This window comes from Papaver somniferum, unplaced genomic scaffold (assembly GCF_003573695.1).
Source record: "Papaver somniferum cultivar HN1 unplaced genomic scaffold, ASM357369v1 unplaced-scaffold_10, whole genome shotgun sequence".
Taxonomy (NCBI): domain Eukaryota; kingdom Viridiplantae; phylum Streptophyta; class Magnoliopsida; order Ranunculales; family Papaveraceae; genus Papaver; species Papaver somniferum.
In genome coordinates this window covers 7,235,656-7,252,949 of record NW_020618825.1, presented here as the reverse complement: position 1 = coordinate 7,252,949, position 17,294 = coordinate 7,235,656, and the positions used below count along the sequence as shown (strand labels likewise).

The 17,294-nt window shown below is 33.7% G+C and overlaps 1 protein-coding gene across 1 annotated transcript; it reads right to left on the bottom strand.

Moving 5' to 3' along the window:
- Positions 1-6,604: 6,604 nt before the first annotated feature.
- LOC113326632 lies at positions 6,605-7,524 on the bottom strand. Its single transcript, XM_026574333.1, has 3 exons — positions 7,446-7,524; positions 7,190-7,315; positions 6,605-7,119 (listed from the first exon to the last, which is right to left on the bottom strand). The coding sequence occupies exons 2-3, from the start codon at positions 7,253-7,255 to the stop codon at positions 6,712-6,714; spliced, it is 474 nt and encodes a 157-aa protein (XP_026430118.1). The 5' UTR covers positions 7,256-7,315; positions 7,446-7,524; the 3' UTR covers positions 6,605-6,711.
- Between the last annotated feature and the right edge of the window lie 9,770 nt (positions 7,525-17,294).

Below are 17,294 nucleotides of genomic sequence, written 5' to 3'. Positions count from 1 at the left end.
TCTTGCATATTGAGAAGATCCATACAGACTAGAATGGTTATGATATGATGACAAAGTCGCTACCAAAGTACAAGCATGTGTATTTCTACAGAAGGGCAGATCTGGTGGTGGCGGGTACCTCATCATATATCGTGAGGGGGAGATTGTTGGTCCGGTCCACAACTTATGGTCAAACATAAGAGTATCCCCTTAACCAATTAAGGGAGTTAGATAGTAGTGCCCTTGTTAGGTTATACCAAGGCATCAGAAGGTGTTTTTATTCTCCACGAGTTTTTCATCTCCAGTTCGTGAATAAGAAAAGGGAGGTAGAGAGAGAGTGAGATGCAGAGAAAGAGTAGCCACCATTAGAGTTATTTTTGGTGAGATTTGAAGTTAATCTTTGAAAAATAAGAAGAAAGGGTTGTTAGCTAAGGATCTATTTGGTTAGTGTGGTGAATATTGATTGATCAATTTCCACATCTCTTCAAAAGGGGGAAAATCTAGAATTTTTTCAAACCTTAGTAGTAAGTATCTCTTACTCTTGCTATTCTCAAATTGATAGTGACTCTTACCTATTTAGGTGAATGAATTGTTGATCCACCCTAGTGGTAAGTGTAATTAGGAAAATTAGTTATGCAAGTGCTATATGCACCTTGAAGTTGTTGTTATCCCCAAATTGGGAGAATTGTGTGTAACCCATTATTGATTATAGTGGAAGATTTGCCCGTGGTTTTTTACCCTTCACCTTGGAGGGGTTTTTCCACGTAATTACCGGTGTTGTCTGATTGCTTCTTATATCGTCATAGTTGTATTATTTCCACATCATGTTTCATTGTTTGTGTGGTTTTCGTATTGCACATAGCGGTTCGGATTTTGTAAGTACCCCCAACAGTTTCCTCGTCGAATCTCTCTTCTAATGGTGGCCTTAAATATTTCTTTTCTTTTTTGATATGATCTTTGCTGTGTGATCAGCTCTGTTGTTTGTTTCTTTGGTATATATTTTTGAAAGTGTTTTCGGCGCATAGCAGATGTTTTTTCAAATTCCAACAATAGATATTGTCGCATGGAAAGAACTTCAAAGATGTCTGAAGACATGAAGAAATGGTAAATCTCCTTCTCCCTTCCAAATTTACAAATGTTTCTTTCAACGTTTATAATAGATTGTTGCCCGGAAAGAAGTCTGATGTCATGAAGAAATAGTAAATATCCTTCTCCTTCAAATCTTGGTGTAGCATATATATGTGTAGGTGACTATTGATCTAAATGTTTGATGGAATATGGATTGTATACAAATAACTCTACAAGTGCCGGCGGATATATATTTTTAAAGGCAAAGAATGAAGTTTCAAGTGTCTATATGCTCCCTCTAGACGAATATCAATGTAAGCATACTAACCAACCCCTCTTTCTGATATTTATTTGATTTCGTGATCGTTATTTTTTATTTTTTTTATTGTTGCAAGTTACATTGTTATAGATCTTTTCATGGGCGGCCGTTTTTTCTTTGCCAGGTTAGATTTTTACAATGTTTTCTTCTATGCTTAACTACCATTAATCCTTCGCTATTCTTTATCTCAACACACCTGGAACCACTACTAGCAAAATTCTTTTCGTCATAACTAACATTTTGAAGTTGTACTATTTTTAGTTACACTTAGTGCCACATGCAGTCAAATACTTTCGGGGATAATGAGTGATGGATACTATCTATTTATAGAGTTAGAATTTCTAGCTTGAAGAATAAAGGTCTCAGACTCTCAACTTAACTTTTATGTTGTTGGGATCGAGAATCAACTAGCTTCATACGTCAAGGTATGTTTCGGAAACATGAAACTATTTAACGACCATGAATGTCCTCACTAACATCTCTATCATCATGTTTTCTCATATGAACCAAAAATATATGATATGGAACAATGCGTACTCGAATATAGCCTTTTAAATAATTTGAACTGTTTTTTTTTCTTTTATGAATCCTAATATTCCTTTTTTTTTTTCGTTTTCTTAATGCATTTTTTTTCCTTCTATTGCTTCTTCTGCATGGTATTGCTTATAATGCTACCTTTCATTTTTGGGGAGAGTGCGATTTCCAAGAGCACCTTTGTTGCTTCTTCTGCATGGTATTGCTTATGATGCTACCTTTCATTTTATCGTTAAGGAGCAGTCACGAAGATATTTGAGTATTATGGTTTTAAGAGTTGGATTTAATGCTTTATTGTTGTGTAATGTAATTACGTAAAATTTATTTAATGGTTTATTTAATGATTTTATCGTTTCAAAAAAAAAAGCATAAAAACTGTAACCTGGAGGGAAATTCGGGTAGGATAGATGGGTTGTGTAATTATTACAGCTAGGATTGTTTTATGCTGATGGAGATGTAATCAAATTTAACTTCCCACAATCTTTCGCCATGACCATGTTGAGTCGAAGTGTTACTACAATCACAAAATGAAGTTGTAGCTAGGGGAGCTCACCTATGTCAAGATGATAATTCAGAACGGGGTACTGATTGCCTTCTCAAGATAAACAATATGTAAGTATGTATGTTTTGTAAATATAAAAGTACGTATGCCCTATAACTACGTAGTTACAGTTAAGTAGTGTTCGTTTCAGTCCCCAGTCAACACTAATTATTATATTGTTGGAATAATAAATGGGTTTCTTACTTAAATAGCTAATCTACTAAGCAAGACAACAAGTAATCCCCTCTTGGTAATGCCATAAGTTTTGGGCATGATCAGTTATTCATGGCACAAAGTATGGGTGTTATACCTTCATCTATTGGTAACGTTTCACAAGTTTTGGGTGAGATTGGTTATAGGCTCCTCCTCTGGCATGAAGCTCCCCGCTTTAAACAGTGGTCTAACTTTTTACAAGTTTGTGCCGATTGGGACTGGAGACACTTCAGGGGGTAATACTACTCCAAATGACCCCAATTGTTGAAGGCTTGAGGACATTGACTATATATCCAAGGCCACTATATGAGTGTCGATATTCCTGCTCAGATTTTGCAGCTTTAACGGCTACTGCTTTAGCTTCTGCATCGGTACATCGTATATAAAGACAACATGATGTACTCAAATACGGACACACAACATCTTCATGTCCTTTTATAAGTGGGGCCGATGTGCCAATGGTTGCGCCAATGAAATATTGATTCCACTGGCAATGATTACTACAGGGTGTGTTATGTCATCAATTTGCCCATAAGGTGCTAAAGTACTGAGCTTTATATAGTTGATTTTATATTCTTGTGAAGTGTAGCAGTGTGTACGAGTTTCGATCTCAGTTCAAGCATTGGTCAAATGATATACATAAATGTGCTTAATATCGGTAGAGGAACCCCTGTAGTGGACATCTTCTTAATAGTCATTTGTAAAACACCGTCATTTTTCTCCATCCCTTGAAAAACCAAGCATTGCTCAAAGAACATGCTAATAAGCGCGAATACCAGTAAAGTTTTTCTAAAAGTGGGGCGACAAGTGACATATTTAGTTTTATGGAAACAAATGAGAATATCATGTATATATAAAACGGAGTTAAGAAACATATTGTCGTTTGGAGATGTCCATTTTACCTTAATAAAATAGATAATCACATGCCATAATTTAGATGGAGATATTAATATAGAATCAAGCGGCTTAAGGAGACTTTTTGAAGATATGATATAAGACGGTTTCGGTAATGCTATTGCTGGCGAAACAAAAAGAACAATTGGGTTGACCTGAAAAGACAAGAATATATACAAGAATAATGCATAAGCTCCATAAATTCGAAAGAATTATCAAAACTGGCAAAAATAGTGGAATTTTAGAACTTTTAATCAATTTATGCTTGAATATATATTGTAAGCTTTGTGGATGATTCCCAACAATCACATGATTTCTAGCGTTGGTTTTTATCAATGTTTTGTTTGTTTTAGGTCATAACCTTATCAGAACTAGTGATAAAATCCCAGGATGAACAAACTCCTGGTATAAAAAATCCGACCATATTAATTTTAATAAATAAAAACTGTTTCATTAAAAAATAGGACAAAACCCCAGTTCAAATAAAAACAAGAAAATTCAGTAATTATTTGATTTCTAAATTCCAAAACTGATCTTCCGTATATAAAAACACTTTCAAAGTAAAGTTTGGCTGAAGAAAACAGAAAAAACAAGATTTGTTCTCTCTGAATCCAAACAAATCAGATTCAGAAAAATTATGATTATTCTTTCCTAGTTTTCTTCGTGTTTTCAATTCCAGATCTCGTTTCAATTCAAATATTCGTCATCGTCTTCTCCCAATTTCAATTCGAAGATTCAGATAGCAATTTTAGGTTTGATGGAAGAACCAGAAGAGAAGCTACAAGTTTTGAGATATGTTTATTCGAGATACGTAAAGAATCCAATTCAGTTGTTTATTCGAAGAAGAGAAGAGAAACGTAGATGTTTATTCGAGATTTGGTTGCAATTCAGTTTAGCTGAAATCGTATTTCCGCTTTTCAAGTTGAAATTGAATCTCGAATTGAAGAACCCAGCTGAACAATCAATCAACTTCGTGTTGATCGTCTTCGTATTCATATTAATCTGTGTGTAATATTCAGATTATTCATCAAGGAATCAATCAACTTTTCAGGTATTCAATTCTCTTTTTTGTGTTGATTTTTGATTTGTTTTTGTGAATTATCTAGTCACTATTGACGAATAAACTGAATTGATGTTAGCATATGATTTTTTATGTTTGTGTTGATGTTCTTATGAAGGATTCCATTTGTTTGGAATGACTATTTTTCAAAAAAAAAATGTTGTTGATATTCACATCTAGTGAAACTGTTTTTGGTTTCATCATTTTGTTTTGTAGATTATGGATTCTATTCTCGCAGTTATTTATCACAAAAAGGATATGTTAACTTTTCGTATTGGCCTCCAAGACTCTTTTTTTATTTGAAGACCAGTATTTTTTCAAGTTGGTGTGAGTTCTCTCCTCCTTTTATGGAATTTTTTCACATAGTTGATGATCAGCAAAAGTTCATTCATTCTGATTTTGATTTTCAAGCATTGGCTCTATTTAGTCTATATAATAAAGAAGGAACTATGGAGTTACATGTAAGGCATAAAGTTGAGTGTTCTGGTTCAAGAAGTCCAACAATTATAGCTTTTGACCTGCCACTGAGTTATGGAATTATACCTTTTGATAAGCCACAAATTGATTATGATGTTCCAGATAAAGTGAAGGAACTGTTGAAATCTGCGCACTGGTTACATCTTTTTGAAGGAGTTGAACAGTTATTTCCGGGAGGTGTTCAACAAGTTCGTTGTGATTTACAGAAATATCATGCATTAGCCGGTTATAAATTCAAGAAATACAGGAATGAGAAGTTGAGGATTGGTGCATGTTGTGCTAAGAAGAAAGAGGATGAATGTAACTGGCATTTATATGTTGTGTCTATTGATTGTGTTGAAGGAAGTCCTTTTATTATCAAGGAATTAAATAATCAGCATACTTGTGGTGGTGGATTTGTTAACAGACCACATGTATCGAAGAAAATAATTAGTAGCTTGATTATTGATGAAATTAGACACGATCCCAAGAAGAAGACTAGGCTTATTATGGATCAAATTAGAAGAGAATACGACTTTGACATTAGTCGTTATTATCACTACAAAAAAAACCCTGTTTAGTGAGAAATTATACTGTTACGAAAGCCTTTTCTTTTGTCCCTAAAAATTTTTTGTGATGGAAAAAAATTTGTCCCCTTATGGTCGGTAAATCCCTGTCAGGAAAAGCATTCGCCAACTAAAAAGTCAGTCCATCACAGAAAACAATTTTAACGGTAAATATTTTTTTATCACCGAAAATAGACTTTAATTATTGAATTAAATTCTCGTTAAAAAATAGTTTACCGACAAACTAATTTATCATAAAAATAGTTTTTTAACGAGTATAAAGATTATCGCAGATATGGTTTCAACAACAAATATATTTTTCTGGAAAAGAATTTTTAAGTGACCAAGAAAAATATCACAGAATCTACTTCTACTTTGAATAAGAAAAATATTTTGTAACCTAAACAATTTTTAATGAGAAAATATTGTGACTAAAAAAATAATCACAGAATCTACTTTTAATAAGGAAAATAATTTGTTACCTAAACAATCTTTAATGAGAAAATATAATGACCAAAAAGAAAATAATCACATAATCTATTTTTAATAAGGAAAATATTTTCTTATATAAACAATTTTTAATGAGAAAATATAGTGACCAAAAAAATTATCACAGATTCTATTTTTAATAAAGAAAATATTTTCTTACCTAAACAATTAATGAGAAAATATTTTATCACCAAAAACAAATTTAGTGCCAAATACCTTGTTTCTAAAAATAAGATTAAGTGGTGAAAACTTCTCATCAAAGATAGTTTACAAAGCCATAATGGTTATTTTTAAAAGAATCAGTTATTGGCCATAATTTATAAGTGAATACAATAACTAAGAACATATGATAAAACATACTTCAAAAAATAATAAAAAATAATTAGACAAGTAATAAAAACTTGATACTTATATTATAAATAAAAGTTACAGTAGACAACCAAACTTAACACGCTAGACAAAATTCAGCATAAGACAAACTTACATAAAATAGACTTTCAAACCTGATAAAATACGAACAAACCCTAAACGAAACAACCTTAAATAAAACAAACTACATTCCATACGATGAACTTGCAACCTAAAACAAACTTCATCTGGACCTTTCATTAATTGTGCTCCTGTGGTGGAATGGGAAGGTTATTAAGCATAGCCGGAGCAAAACCGAGTCGACTAAACATAAAACCGAGTCGACTAAACATATCTTCCTTGAACGCAGAGCATTGTCATCCTTCATTTTCTGATTCTCATCTTTCATTTCCTTGATTTCATCTTGATATTTCAAAATCTGGTCCTCCTGGCTTTTAATCTTTTCATTCAATGTCTCAATCAAATCACGAAACTCATTCACCACTCCATTAGAAGATGAAGCCGAAGAACCACGTTGTCTTTTGTATCTTTTAGCACCAATCACTTCATTAAAAATATCTAACTCTTCATGTGGTTGAGATCCCTCTGCAATTCCTTGTTGAACTTGTTGATACAGCTCAAGCATCTTCTCCTGTATGCATATGTACACATATTAATCAAGCCAAAATAACACAATTAAAATCAATTTCATAATAACATACATGTCTTATTTGGGCTTCCTTACTTATCCACTGCACCTCGTTTTCATCATCAGAATTTTTTACCATACGAGTATGGGTATCATGGAAAGTTTGAATGTAGACAAGTTGAACTTCTTGGGCCTTTTTCTGCTTGATCAAAATTAAAAACCAAAGTAACCATTGCATCAATACTTAGCATCACTTTAAATCAACAAACAAAGAAAGAAAAAAAACATTAAGAACGTATAATTTGTGTAATTAAAAGAACTATACATACCAATTCTCAGTGGACAATGAATGGAAGCGACCCTCCACAGTGATTATAGGGAACTTTTGCCCTATTATTAGATCCAGCACGCGATCGTTTCTGCAATTAGAACATTAAGTAAGCAATATAAAATACATAATAATAAACTGAAGTACATATAATCATCATGTATACCTGAACCGTTTCAGAAGAGAACCAATCACACAAATAGTTCCAGCTGTCTTGGGATACATTTCTAGGCGGATTCAGGAGCGCTTCTTCAATTGTCCCGAAACTCTTAAAATGTTTAACCATATTGTCATTCAAATATTTTCTAATGAAAGGCACAGTAGTATCAACAACGAACTTTTCCTACATCAATTTTGAAAACATAACTTGTTTAATTGAAAGCTTTATAGTATGTAACTTTGAAATTTCCCTTTGGAATTTATTAACATGTTAACAAACCTTAATTCGTTCGATTAAAGCAGATCGATAATGCCCAGGAATTTTCGTCCAGGATTGGTGTTGAAGAGGAGCTAAACCACGTACAATAATTCCACATTCAGATGACAACTTGGGAGCATTGGGACAAATAGGTGCCTTTTCAATTTAAGAAAAAACCACAGGAAGCTTATTTCCATTATTCATAGCCATAGTTCTTGATACCTCAATCCCCCGGGTTAACCCACGCACATTTCTTCTCCCTATGATACAGTCACAAGAAAACATCTTATAACTTTTCCAATAAAGTTCAAAGAAAATAAGATAAGAAAACATTGATTGTCATACTCATACCAGCAGGAGGTGATTGTCCAGGAACAACACGACGAGCAATGCCAGTAGCCATAACGAGTGTAGCAGATATTCAAATAACAAATAATATCAGAATTTAATGAAAGCAAATAATCTCTGCGAGACGGAGCAACAAGAGTGAAATCTAAAAACCAAACCAATTTAATATGAAAAGAATCAAGGAATATGACTTGCAATAAGAAAAGAAATATATGTAGCAAATGACTCTTTCTGAATCTGAATTTTTCTGATAGAGACTAGCAGTTTCGGATCTATAAATAAGTACCTTATGCCTGAATAACTGCAACACCAAGCGGGAAAAATCTCGCGCCAATTCTTTTAGATTTTTCATTTCAACTGAAAGCTTAGTGGGAGCGATTTTTCCTCCCATGATAAATAATTATAACTGAATTGCAAAATTTTTGAAAAGCATTATGATTCTCGATTTTTCACCTATGCTTACAGATTTATATGTTTTAGGTGTTAGGTGTATAAGATGTTTTGGTCTGCTGCTAATTTGAAGGAGAATACTATAGTTGCAGAAGATGAGGTATTTTGAAAGAGAAATGAAATAAAGATTATCATTTTTCCTCGGGCTCTAAATATAGATTACATCGCCTACGCGTTGCAAGCATGCAAAATAAAATCATGCCAGCTATTTAAAGAATATTTTTGCATGCAAAATAAAATCATGCCATCTATTTAAAGAATATTTTTTCTTATATCCGTATATATCGAATTGAAGATGAAATCGAAAAATATCTCAATCTTATTTATTGACATTCTCTTTCTTCTGACTATCGTGTGACATGATTGGTGTATACTTATTCTCTACGGAAAATGGGTCACTTGTCCAAATATTTTTAAATCACGGTTCAAATGGACGAGTAAAAAATAGTTTGGGTGAAATGAAAAAAAAAATAGTAAGGATGAAACTGTCTTCATCCTGCTTAAATTTAAAAAATAGCAAGGATGAAACTGGATACATCCTGTGTAAATTAAAAATAAGAAAAAATATTTGAAAATGGGCACGATGAAACTGGTTACATCCTGCTTATTTTTACATTTTTTTCCATTTAAACAGTGTCAAAATCTAACAGTCCATTTCACCCAGGAATTATTGATTTTGGCTTTTTAACCAAGTTTGTGTATTCTCTATACTTATTTATGAGGAACAAATGGATGTATTATTTATTCTTTTATCATAATTGCTTAGTTTTTTTACCAAAGATATTTTTTTTTTGAAAAGATTGACCAAAGATATACCGATGGGGCTGTATTTATTGTGTACCAACCTTTGAATATTCGATTACCACAAGAAATCATACCATTATTACAATCTAATATTCAAAAGATTTTCTTTCCTCAGTTAACTTCAACAGCATGCTCCCTATATAATATTTACCTTAACCATAAGTGATTATTTTCATCAAAAATATTATACCGACATTGGATATTCTATATCAAGAAAGTGACTTCATTTTAATCGACACTTATTGCAAGTTTATAAAAATTTGATTTCTTGGTTTTAGCATTAGACGACGATTTAGGGTGCAGATTTTCACTTATCCACAAAAGTCCTAGCTATTTAGTTTAAGGTAAATAAAATCTCTGGCTTAAAGTTACGAAGGCCCACTTATTTCTTGATAGGGGTTATTTTGTTTTCATCAAAACAAGAATCTCAGATGTTAGAATAAGAGTGTAAATAATTTCAGATGTTAAAACAAGAGTATAAATAGATGTACACGGATGCAAAATATTCATTGGCTAATGACAAAACGTTATTCAGAATTCAGGTTTAATGGTTTGGTTTTGTGTTTGTATGTGGTTTTGTTGTAGTTTTCCAAGGTTATTATTCCTTAATCTAAAGAGCTACCAGGTGTTTCCTAATGGCTAAATAATCCGAAAAAAGTCATATAGATTATTTAAATCGCTTCGGTGCCACTTCATTTCTGGCAACACGTGATTTGTTTTGACAGGTAAAACCGACTAATATCCGTACTTATCAAATTTAAGTTTCATACGATTGATTAATTTTCATACGAGTGAATATGGACGTCTCTCTTATTATCTTATATAAAAGAATGTGAAATGAGAAATGGTCATGAGAATACGGTGAAATACTTGTGAAATGCACAAGTATTAGATTTTGGAGAGGTTGCTGAGCTACCAAGCAAAAAACATCGACACTCCCCTATCAATCCAATTAAGAAAAAAGGTGCGGAAATGCTAGCTAGGTAAATTCCTAAAATTTTCTTTCTTTATAAAACACCGATTAATTTATCCGAGAAACAAGATGGCGGGTATAGATTCTTATATTCCTAGTTAACCATATTTCTTAATTTATTTACCAATATCCTAATTTAAAGATATTTGGAATTTAGCTACATTTCTTAATCATCGACAAATTTTGACTTCGTCATCCAAAATTAAATTTGCGAGAAATAAGCGATGTCATTAAAAAGCTGTTTAGCGATAAATAACTTAGTTTCTCACAACAATAATTTTCTATGACATACATTTGTTGTCATCACTAACTGTATTATTTTGTGGCAAACACGAATCATCACAGAAAAACGATATTGGTGACAGAAGATATTTTAGTTCCAGAATGTATTGCTAGTGACAACCTATTTTGTGTAGCGAAAAAAAGCCAGCGGCAAAAATCGACTTCGTCACTCAAAATTAATTTTGCGAGAAATAAGTGATGTCATTAAAAGAATATCTAACGACAAACAATTTAGTTTCTCACAAAAAATAATATTCTATGACGAATTATCATGGTTATCGCTAATTGTGATTTTTTGTGGTGAACATAAATAATCACTAAAAAAATTATCTGTGAGAAAGAATTATTTAGTCCCTGATTTTGATTTTAGTGACAAGCTTAGCGATAATCATAAGTGTTTATCGCAAATAAATTTTTATAGTGGTGAACTTTTTTTTTGACGCAAACAACGACTTTTGGTGGCAAATTTAAATTGTGGTAGAAAATACTGTCACTAAATCCTTAATTTCTTGTAGTGTATGCATACGGAGGGAAGAAGCTTGCACTGAATACTACATGAGGAGAGAATGAGAAATAGTTTATATTCTTGAACTGGTATAAAAACAAGTTAATTGAAACAAATCCCGGATCTCGTGTAGTTTTGGAAGTTGAAGAAAGGACCCAAAAATTTCATAGGATGTTTATCTATTTTGAAGCTTGTATTCGTGGATTTAATTTCTGTCGTCCTGTATTATTCGTCGATGATGCCCAGTTGAAGAGCAAATACCTTGGTTATATGATGGCAGCAACAGGTCTAACCGGGAATTGCGGTAAGGTTTCATCAATTTTTTTGGTGTTTTTACAACATTGTCCCTGTTGGTTTCATCATTTTTTATTTTTGGTTTCATCATTTATATTTTTTGTTTTATCATTTTTTCCTTTTGGTTTTCATCGCATCTTATGCTTGTGTTATGCTTGTGTTCATGTTACAGAAGTCTACCCTTTTGCTTATGATGTGGTTTCATCGGAGAATGAAGCGAACTGGAAATGGTTTTTGGAAAATTTGAAGGAAGTCCTTTCTCCTTTGCGACCAAAGCATACTTTTGTGAGTGATCGAGGTATTGGATTGGTGAATCAAATTCCTGATGTATTCCCCGAGGCTTTTCATGTTTGGTGTTACTGGCATATGGAATGCAATATCAATGTATGCTTACCAAAGAACTGCAAGGTTTATAACAAATATGTATTGGGACTGTTTAAGAAATGTGCACTACGCTGTTACTCATAAAGAATTCACAGAGAATTGGGATAAGTTGAGGAAGGTTGATAATCAGAAGTTGCAAGATTATCTCAGTAGAGCTCCTTTTGATAAATGGGCAGGGTTTTTTTCCAAGGGTCGATGATATGGTAGTTTGTGTTCCAATATTTCTGAGAGATTCAATGGTTCGGTCGTTGAAGAGAGAGAGAGAATCCTATAGCCATCATGGTTGATAAGATCAGGGTGAAGCTTATGGACCAAATGTGTAAACTTCGCTAGGACTGCGTGAACTTATTGAATTGGCGTCAAACTCTATGTCCACAATATGAAGCTCTGCTCCACGACAACAAGATCCATGGTTGTGACTACAAAGTCACCTAGTCATCGGAATATGTGTTTTTATTTCATGCTACAGTAACACAGACGATCGATTTGAAAAGAAGAACATGTTCTTGCAACCGTTGGAGTATTGAAGGTTTTCCATGTGCCCATGCTGTCCGTTGCATCATGATGAAAGGAGAAGATCCTTACAAGTATGTTGAACACTACTTTACAATAAAGTTCTATCGAGAATGATATAAACATCCAATCAATCTTGTTTCCACAGTTGAATATCCCATGACAGTATCTCCGAAACCGATTGTTTTTTGTCCGAAAAATGGACCACAACCAGGTCGTCCATTGAAGAAGAAGAGGATTCCTAATATAGGTTCAGTTCCTAATAAAAAGTTGAGAACTTGTGGTGCCTGCAAGTTTTTGACCACGCATAAGAAAAGGACATGCCCTTCTCGTCAGGTTTCATGAGAACTTGTAGTCATTTCGACTACAAGTCATCGAATTTCACTTTTAATTTCGTTTTTAGACTACAATATGTGTATCATCTACTATGTTTCATATTTCAGTAGATTTTTGTTTTAGAAGTTAATGTGTTGTAGGTGTTTTCATTTTATAATTTGTGCGAGAATAAATAAGTTTGATTAAGTTTGCCAGATTTTTTGTTTGATTAAGTTTGTCAGATTTTTTGAAGGCCTTTATAGTTTGGTGCAACCAAATTAGGTTTCATCATATTTTTATGGAACCCTTTTTGGTTTCACCAAAATAGGTTCTGAAGCTTTTGACAACACAGTAGATGATGTTTTGTCTATTATTTATTGGTGCCGCAAATATATGATACAACATTTATGGATACTGTTTTATAAAAATGAGACATCATATTTCCGTAGACATAAGCTTGAAGGAAACACAACTGAAATTGCACGAAATCTTTTTTATATAAACTGTAATTTTTCACCATTACAATTACTAGATAACCGTTTCATAAGTACTTTAAACTTGAACTAAAACTGAATATGCAAGAAGAACTGTATATCATCATTACAATTTCTCGATAAGCATTTCACAAGTAGTTTAAACTTCGACTAAAACTAAATCTGCAAAAACATGGGCACGACATGCGAGTATTATTCTATATCGTCAAGGAGTATCTTCAACGCCAACTTTGGTCTCATATTATGCACATTTTCTCGTACATCATCTTCACGAGACATGTTTCCCTTCAAGAGGCTCTTCATGTAATAGCAAACATGAAGGCCACAATCATTCCTTAAAAACCAAAATAATGTCTCAAATATGGTTACGAGTGACGATCTGAAAGTGTTCTAACATTGAAATGATGAAACCAAATCTGGTTAAATCAAACAAACATCAAGTAAACACACCAACAATAAATGGTTTCAAGCATATGTGAACTAATAAACTTCAAAACATAGCTTACCCCATTTTTTGACAACATGAAGGGGTGTGCAGAGTGTACGGTGTTGGTTGACTAGTCTGCTCGTCACGGGGGAGCTTTGCGTCGTGCTGTGCAAATGTTAATATTATTCGTTGTCTCATGCTTTCAACACTTTTTCCGCATTCTTCTTCGGTGGAATCCAAGGAGTTGTGGTGATGAAATTTTGTGGTCTCCATATCAAAAGCAAGCAGCTTCCAATGGTTTACATTTCCAAGTGTTGTCAGCAACGGAACGAATAAAAATTGCACGTTGTAATCCATGTTATCGATGAAATTCTCTATTACAGAAGCACATTTTTTCCTAATGAGTGACATGTCTGAAACAATACGAGAAAAAAACTCCTTAATGAGTGACAGACATGCAAGTGTTTCTTCCTAAAGAATGAAACCGAACTTGGTTCCATCAAACTTAACCATATAACCAACAACACTTTTTTCTGCCAAAAACACTTACATGATAGAACTTCATCAGAGGAAATTTACATAGGCAAATGTGCTTAGAAACACAACTGTCTTGTGCTTTTGAGAACCATCTTGTTTCAACTCTTTTTTTAGGATGTTCTTTTGCAATTTCAAAATATAGAACTCGATGATGTCTCCTGCGACGTCTCCCTTTCTCATCAAATTATCCATCATCCTCGCCGATATCCACAATTGAAGATTTAAATGCTCCCGCGTCGTGGACCTGTTACTTTTGTTTTTAAAAATCTAGTGAATGCTTGGTCAAAAGAGAGAGTAACAAAGCATAAATGGGAACACATTTTTGATGAAACCAGTTTTGGTTTCATCAGTGATTTTCCAATTACCTGTCATTATTATTTCTGAAAAATCTGCTCACAAGGGGTATCTCATTTTTCTTGAGTACCTTCATGATCTTCAAGTTATCAACTGCTTTCAACTTCACCCCCTTGACTTCCTCCACCACCTTGTTATTTCTATTACTACTTGTAATCTTTCTTCTTTTCCCGGTGTGTGATCCCGCATTCTAATAGGTGGTTGCAAGTTTCTTCTGTCATCCCTCATTCTTGTAACCATGTTACTCAGCGTTTGTTCAGGTGTAGCACTGACCTCTCGATATATTTTCTCTTCGCTGTCATTTTCGACAGTCCTAAACTGAAACCAGGGTTCTTCATTTTTGAAATCAACTAAATCCCCTGACATTTTTACGGATGAGTAGTAGTATACGCTTTCAACATTTGGCTTTGATGAAGAACATATCTTTTCCTCATGTTTCTTAGTGTAATCGAATTCTATTTGCCAAATTTCATCTTCATCAATTTCAAATTGAGTTTCGTCGTCTTCTTCTTCAAATTTTTTCTTCGACGAAGAAGCTTTCTCAATTTCAAATTCAACCCACTCGGCCACCTTGATATCCTCGAAAGTATTCGGGGTCAAATCAGTACCATCTCCTTCTTGTTCTTCCTCGGTGAATGGCTTCAATGAAGTAGCTTTCTCTATTTCATATTCGACCCGGTCGGCCACCTTGATATCCTCGATAGTGTTCAGAGTCAACTCAGTACAATCTCCTTCTTCATCTTCCTCGGTGACTGGCTTCAATGAAGTAGCTTTCTCCATTTCAAATTCGACCCGCTCGGCCACCTTGATATCCTCGATAGTATTCGGAGTCAACTCAGTACCCTCTCCTTTCTTTTCTTCCTCGGTGACTGGCTTCGATGAAGATACAACCTGCTATGTTGCTACGCCTTCTAGTTGTTTGACCAAATCCAAAAAGTCACTATCTAGAGTACTTGGCTCTTCACCTTTTGCAGATTCTTGTTGATGTTCGACATCCTGTTGCATTTCTCCAAGGGTTGAATCTTTTCTGGTTGCATCATAAAATCTTCAAGATTTTGTACAATTTCATCATTCGATGAAACCTTTTCTGGTTCCATCAGAACATCGTCAAAACGTGAAACCTTTTCTGGTTCACAACCTTTTCATCGTCAAAACAAGAAAAAAACAAAAAACCTATTAATTTTTTTTACTCAACAATGTTTATGGACACAACTTTTCACGTTAGATTCCGTCTTACCCGCTATATCTTGGTTTGTATCAAAGCCTTCGGCTTCCATCAGAACATTGTCATCATGTAGTAGCCTTTCTGCAGACAGTGAAACCTTTTATGGTTCTATCACGCGATCCAACATCGCTGCACCTGTTATTTTCACATCCCTTGTTATCACTTGCAACATTAAGATATCGAAGTCATTTTATTTTTCAAATGAATAACTCATTTAAGTTTCGCGAATTCAAGAGTCAACAATGTTTATTAATATGGGATGAAACCCTTTTTGGTTACATCAAAAAATAATTTTCCTGAATTTAATTTTAATGTTTTACATAAGGATTTAACAATCTCGTTTAGGTATTAAAAAAGGAACTACATATAGTAAACCCAACACACAAAGCATCCAAATAATCTAGATCTAACATATTACCTCAATATCTTCTTCACGGTTCGAAACTATTTCAGGTATTATTGGAACATCCACTTGTTTTCTTTTACGTCTCAAGTAATTCCTCTGTACCGATTGTTGTGACCTATCTTCAGCATCATATTTTTACAGAAATGATTCTTCTTCTCTAGAAAGAACATTTATAGCAGTGGTTCTAAGCTTTTCAATCAAGGTTCGCGCTCATTGGTATTTGGCTTTATGAGAGTTATCTTCACTGCTAGTTTATATATTGTCTTCATTTTTCCCAGGTAATTTACTGCTAGCACCAACATTGTCTTCAACTGGCGCAGGCACTTGATTTTCAGTATCACCAACCGGCACTTTAGGTTCAATATAATCTTCAAAAATAATATCCTCTTCCTCTATGCGCTCGACCAAGCGCATTTCTTGTTCATCATATTCAAGCAAGAATGACCCGTGATGTCTCATATTCTTCTGCAGTACACAAGAAATATTGGTTTCATCTAGATTTTCAATTAAAGAGTCAACAATGTTATTAATATGGGATGAAACCATTTCTGGTTCCACCAAAAAAGAATTTGGCTGTACAAAAATAAAATAAATTGGCAGACAAAATTTTGATGAAACCAAAATTGGTTTCATCATAAAAGTAAATGTATTTTATCTTAGAGAAGAGTTCTTTTTTTTGTATTAGGATCCTCGAAGTTATCTGATATTTGGTGGCAGACTTTGCTAAGGTTCCATCTAGCAAACCTTGGATACTTGTCGAATCCATCCTTTCTTACTGCGATCATAGTCATCTCTGCCAACCAGTACTGAAGAAAAAACAACAAAAAACAAAAAAAAAATATTCAAATCAGAAACATTTTTATAAAACTTAACTTATGAATCAAAAGAAAAAAAACTTAACTTACCAGCGGGTAAATGACACAACCAATTACAGTTTCAATATTTCCTTTAGATGTTATTAGCGACTCAATTAGGTACTCATGAACGACTTCCGGCCAACACACCTTATTCATGTCAAATACCAAGTACATGTACTTTGAAGCTAGAGTTTGCCCGCATTTGTTAGGGACGAATACCGAAACCAAAAGGAACATAACAAATAACTTGACAAAGTCATCAGC